This window comes from Muscardinus avellanarius (assembly GCF_963383645.1).
Source record: "Muscardinus avellanarius genome assembly, chromosome: 11".
In the NCBI taxonomy this organism is placed as follows: Eukaryota; Metazoa; Chordata; class Mammalia; order Rodentia; family Gliridae; genus Muscardinus; species Muscardinus avellanarius.
Window position 1 is genome coordinate 63,844,374 of NC_137797.1, and position 6,070 is coordinate 63,850,443.

A 6,070-nucleotide genomic window follows, 5' to 3' on the forward strand; every position below is an offset into this window, starting at 1 on the left:
GGATGCTCTGGATCTCTGGAGGTTGTGGTAGTCTCAGCTGCCACTACTCCTTCACTGCTTGTATTGCATAGTCTCAGACCCAGGGAGTTAGTCGCAGCTGCGCAAGACCCTGGGGGCACCAGGATGGGTGTTTTCCTACAGGGAACTGCAACTAGGGTGTGGTAATCTCTGCCACCACTATTCCTTCACTGTGTTGAACTCCAAGATCTCAGACCCAAGGAGTTTATCAAAGCTGCGAGAGTCCCTGGGGCGCAGCGCTGGGATTTCTCCTGCAGGGGCTGCAGTTTCACTTACGATTTTGGTGCGCACTGGTCTAGATCTCTGGTGGACATGGTGGGCTTGGCCGCTGGAAGTTTTAGCCAGTCTTTGCCCAGGAAGAACTGATGAATTACAACTGAGTGATCTATAGCTGCTCACTTCAACTTCTTGTTTTCCTTTTCATCTCTGGAGTCTGGTGCTGTGAGGCAAGATGGTGCTGGTGTGGCGCCTGCCGCCACAAGGTGGGCAGATTCATTTTCTGCTCTCTGGTTGTTCTTACTAGTCTTCTTTTTCTCTGTCCCTTGTATTTATAGTTTTTGTTCCTCTACTGATAGTATTTTCTGGCTATGTAAAGTACTGTTTTTGAGGCAATGGAGATCGAGTGTCAGCAGGACTCATAAATGCTGCATTTCTCGGTCACCATCTTCCCGGAAGTCTCTATCTTATTTATATTTGAAACAGGATCTCACTAAGTTGAAGAGGGCCTCATAAAGTTGCTGAGGTTGACCACAAAGCTGCCATCCTTCTGTCTCTTGTACTGGGATTACAAGCACATGCCACCATGCCCAGCTCCAAAGACCACATTTTGGACAGAATTTGGTACAGCACTTGATTTCAGTATCATCGATTACCAGTTAGTGAGGTGGCAGAAATGAAGACATGATCTCCCAAATTCACCAATTAGCATTATTCAATGGCCAAATTGGCTCAGCTCAGTTAGCGATATCCTGTGTGTCCTTTCCCTCCTATTTATCCTTTAAGGAATTACCCAACCCTACCATATGCCTGTCTTGGGGCTGTGCTTGGCTGGGAGCTATCTTCAGGCAATGAATGGATCCCTGTGGGAAAGAGGGTGAAATGGAAGGGTCCTGGAGCCCGTGAGCTTCTTTCCTATTGAAGAGGCAGAGTGGGATGATCAAGACTCTGATCCCTTTGGTGGTGGTGTGGGGGTAAGGATAGGTAGTTGTAGTTTTGATGACTACTCATGGTCAGGAGCACTGGAGTGGAGGATTGAAGAGAAGGTTGGGGAGGCAGTGTGATAGAGTTCTAGAAAGAATCTGGGAGGTTGGGCTTCAGGAAGTGGTCAAGGTGCAGTGGATCCTGTGATCATCTGTCCTTCTATGTGGAAGAAGGGGGGCAGTGGATCATCAGAAGGGTCTCCAACAGTGGCCTAGCCCTCAAGTGCTTCCTCCCTGAACTTGGTAACGCACGCCTGTAATCCCAGGGACTAAGGACACTGAGGCAGGAGGATCACAAGTTCAAGGCCAGCCTCAGCACTTTAGCAAGACCCTCTGTCTCAATATATAAAACAAAGGGGCTGGGTGTAGCTCAGAGGCAGAACACCCCTCTGTCAATCCCCAGCTACTCCTTGCCCCCCCCCCCAAAAGGGGGCTGGGTGATGTAGCTCAGTGGTAGAACACCCCTGGGTTTGACTTCCAGTTCTGGGAATTTAAAAAAAAAAAAAAAAAGGAAACTGAGTTGCAAGCAAAACCACAGATAGAAGCTCACAGCCTAGTGGTGGAGACATAAATTGATCAAACACACGTACGAATCTCTGTAGGACGACATCCCGGGCCTTCTGGCAGCCGCTGGCCGGGGATGGAGCCGCCGGAGCCCGCTGCGCGGTGCGCGGCCCCGCGGGGGGGGGGGGGCGGGGCGGGGCGGGGGGGGGCTGGCGGCCCGGGCGGCGGGGGGCGCTGGCTCCTCCGGGACGGCGGGGGGCGCTGCGGGCCGGGCGGCGGGGGCGGCCCGGGCCGGCGCGGCGAGCGGCGCGGCGGATGGAGAGTCTGTCCGCGGCCAGCGGCGCCGCCTCCTCGTCGGGCCGGGCTCGGCGGCCGGGCCTTTGTGTGACGGCGGCGGCGATGGTGCTCGGGCCCCGCGGAGCCGGGTAAGCGCCGGGCGCGGGCGGCCGCACCGCCGGCCCGGGTCTGCCGATCGCGCCCTGCCAGGCTCGGCGGGGCCGCGGGCCGGGCCGGGCGCCTCCTGCAAGTGCCCAGCCTGCCCGCCCTGCCGGGCCCAGGCCGCCTGCCCAGCCCGCTCGCCCGCGGAGTGACCCCGGGCCCGGGAGGGGCATGGCTGGTGCCCAGCAGTACTCGGAGCTTGCTGGGCCCCAGAAAAAGTTGGGAAAATTTGGTGAGATGGAGCAGGGGGGCGAGACCCCGCGAGCACGCCACTCAGGCGTGCAGGAGCCGAGGAGGCAGAAAGTGGTATTGAACTAGCCTGTTGGAGTCTTACCTACTTAATTCGATGGCTTTCCTAAAGCCATCGAGTAAATGAGCTAGTGTAGCTTCAGCATAAGCAGAAACCCTGAAAAGGGTGGCAGAACGTTGAAGTAATGTTAAGCCCCACCGTTGTATTCTAGTTGGCATGCTTCTTCGGTTCTGGATGCTTTAACTTTGGTTCTGGGTGTCTACAGAAGTAATGGGACGAACTGGCGTCCATAACGGTTCTGGGTTGTAACAGGGCCCAAGAGGAGGCATGAGGTGGGTAGTGAGAGATGGGGAGTCAAGAGTGTGAGACGTATTTAGAGATTTATTTAGAGGCTTGATAGGACATAGCAATGACAGAAATAAAGGACAGAGCACCCTTAACTCTTTCTCAGTAGCTAATTATGTTCAAATATATGTATGGTATTAGCATTATGGGAGAAGAGAATTTAGCTACTGAGATAGGAAAGTATGTTTTTAGGAGGAAATTAATGTGAGCAAACTTGGAGCCAGTTACTCTGGGAATGGAATGTAGGATTGTGTTGAAGGGATTGCTTCCAGTTTAGCTGTGTGGCACTAGCTGTAGGCCTGCAATCTCTCTTACTTTTTTTTTTTTTTTTTTTTTGGTCCTGGGGGTTGAACCCTGAGGCATTCTACCCCCAAGCTGCACCCTAGCCCAAGTTTTATTTCTTATTTGGAAACATGGTTGCTGATGCTGAAAGCCTCCCTAAATTGCTGAGGCTGGCTTTGAAGCTGTGATCTTCTTGCCTAGCCTCCAAGTACTGGGATTCCAAGTGTGTGCCCTCACGCCCGGCTCTCTTACTGATTTTTAAGATCAAGAGAATCAGAGCTCTTTGTTCCCTTGGGTTTTGTCCTGGTGTTGGGTGTGTACAGGGGGACAGGTCATTGTCCCTGCATTGTTGCTGTCCCTGCCCCCAGCAGAATGGGCAGCTCTCCATGTCCAGTCACTCCTGCTTCCAGGTGTGGATGGGTTCAGAATGGTAGGTTTTCTCCCACAGAGCCCCTCCCTTCTAAACATGTGTTTGGCCATCCATCTTTTTCTCTTGATGTAATTCTACAGATTAACCGTGCCGCTAAGGAGGTAACGTCCTTGGAGCTGCTAAGATGGGCATGAGGATCAAACTGCAAAGCACCAACCACCCCAACAACCTGCTGAAGGAACTCAACAAGTGCCGGCTCTCAGAGACCATGTGCGATGTCACCATCGTGGTGGGGAGCCGCTCCTTCCCGGCCCACAAGGCCGTGCTGGCCTGCGCAGCTGGCTACTTCCAGAACCTCTTTCTGAATACCGGGCTTGATGCTGCCAGGACCTACGTGGTGGATTTCATCACCCCCGCCAACTTTGAGAAGATTCTGAGCTTTGTGTACACTTCAGAGCTCTTCACAGACCTGATCAACGTTGGGGTCATCTATGAGGTGGCTGAGCGGCTGGGTATGGAGGACCTCCTCCGGGCCTGTCACTCTACCTTTCCTGACCTGGAGAGCAGCGCTATGGCCAAGCCCCTGACCAGCACCAGTGAGGGCCAGTCTGGTCCTCTGAGTTGTTCCTCAGCGGATCCTGCCCATCCCCTTGGAGAACTCCGGGGTGGTGGGGAGCACTTTGGTCCTGAAAGAAACTATGTGTTGCCCAGTGATGCTGGAGGAAGCTATAAAGAGGAAGAGAAGAGTGTTAACAGTGACACTAACCACAGCCTGCCCCTGCTGCAGCCCTCGTTGCCACCAAAGACGGAAGACCATGACATCCCTGCTCCTTTCACATCAGTTCCTAATATGGTGACCCAGCCAGTCCTAGGCACTGTCAGCACGGGGATCCAAACCAGCACAAGCTCTTGCCAGCCATACAAAGTTCAAAGCAATGGAGACTTCAACAAAAACAGCTTCTTCACCCCTGACACTGCAATAGACATTACCACAGGGACCAACTCCTGTCTGAGCAATAGTGACCACTCCAAAGAGCCGGGCTTCGGGCAGATGGACGAGCTGCAGCTGGACGACCTGGGGGACGATGACCTGCAGTTTGAAGACCCTGCTGAGGAGATTGGGACAGCCGAAGAGGTGATCGAGTTGAGTGATGACAGTGAGGATGAGTTGACTTTTGGAGAGAATGACAGCCGGGAGAATAAGGCCATGCCCTGCCAGGTGTGCAAGAAAGTTCTAGAGCCCAACATCCAGCTGATCCGGCAGCATGCTCGGGACCACGTGGACCTGCTGACTGGCAATTGCAAGGTCTGCGAGACCCACTTCCAGGACCGAAACTCCCGGGTTACCCACGTCCTATCCCACATTGGTATTTTCCTCTTCTCTTGCGACATGTGTGAAACCAAGTTCTTTACCCAGTGGCAGCTAACCCTTCACCGGAGGGATGGGATATTTGAGAACAACGTCATCGTCCACCCCAGTGAGCCCCTGCCTGGGAAGTTGAGTCTCTTTTCGGGGGCAGTCTCCCCGGAGCTAAAATGTGCTGCTTGTGGGAAAGCGTTGGCCAAAGATTTCCACGTGGTCCGAGGCCACATCCTCGACCATCTGAACTTGAAGGGCCAGGTCTGCAGCGTCTGTGACCAGCGCCACCTCAACCTCTGCAGCCTCATGTGGCACACACTCTCCCATCTGGGCATTTCGGTCTTCTCCTGCTCTGTCTGTGCCAGCAGCTTTGTGGACTGGCACCTCCTGGAGAAGCACATGGCTGTGCACCAAAGCCTGGAAGATGCCCTCTTCCGCTGCCACTTGTGCAGCCAGAGCTTCAGATCGGAGGCCGCCTATCGCTACCACGTCAGCCAACACAAGTGCAGCAGTGGCCTGGACGTGCGGCCTGGATTGGGGCTGCAGCACCCCGCCCTCCAGAAGCGGAAGCTGCCAGCAGAGGAGTTTCTGAGCGAGGAGTTGGCCCTGCAGGGCCAACCCGGGAACAGCAAGTACAGCTGCAAAGTCTGTGGGAAAAGATTCGCCCACACGAGCGAGTTCAACTACCACCGGCGGATCCACACAGGCGAGAAGCCCTACCAGTGTAAGGTGTGCCACAAGTTCTTCCGAGGCCGCTCAACCATCAAGTGCCACCTCAAGACGCACTCGGGGGCACTCATGTACCGCTGCACGGTCTGTGGCCACTACAGTTCCACCCTTAACCTCATGAGCAAACACGTGGGTGTGCACAAAGGCAGCCTCCCGCCCGACTTCACCATCGAGCAGACCTTCATGTATATTATCCATTCCAAAGAGGCTGAAAAGAACCCGGACAGCTGACTGGGCCCCAGCGGAGCCAGGAGGAGCATCCAGGCGGCAGCCGGGAGGATGGTTTTCTAATGGCTCTTGGTCCCTCCCCAGCTGAAGCTAGTTTTGCCTTGCTAGGAATTCTGTGTTGTGTTTAAAGGAGAAGAAAGAAGAAATAAATAGCACATGAGCTGTTACTGATTTCAAGAAGCAGCGGCCCTATCGCATTTACCTCCATTTCTGTCCTTGCCCGTGCAGGGCTGCGTTTTATTCTTTTGAGGCTGGTTTTGGGATCTAGTCAAGCAGTTGTATTAATTAGATCTCCTTTCCCAGCCTGTCTAGTTTTATTTTACTGCTAGGTTTCATGCTGCTAAGAA

General features: G+C 54.1%; 1 protein-coding gene across 1 annotated transcript; it reads left to right on the top strand.

Annotated features, from left to right (window-relative positions):
- Nucleotides 1-3,590: 3,590 nt before the first annotated feature.
- Nucleotides 3,591-5,726, top strand: ZBTB39 (zinc finger and BTB domain containing 39; the record flags this gene model as incomplete). Its single annotated transcript, XM_080706058.1, has 1 exon — nt 3,591-5,726. The coding sequence occupies one exon, from the start codon at nt 3,591-3,593 to the stop codon at nt 5,724-5,726; it is 2,136 nt and encodes a 711-aa protein (XP_080562184.1).
- Between the last annotated feature and the right edge of the window lie 344 nt (nt 5,727-6,070).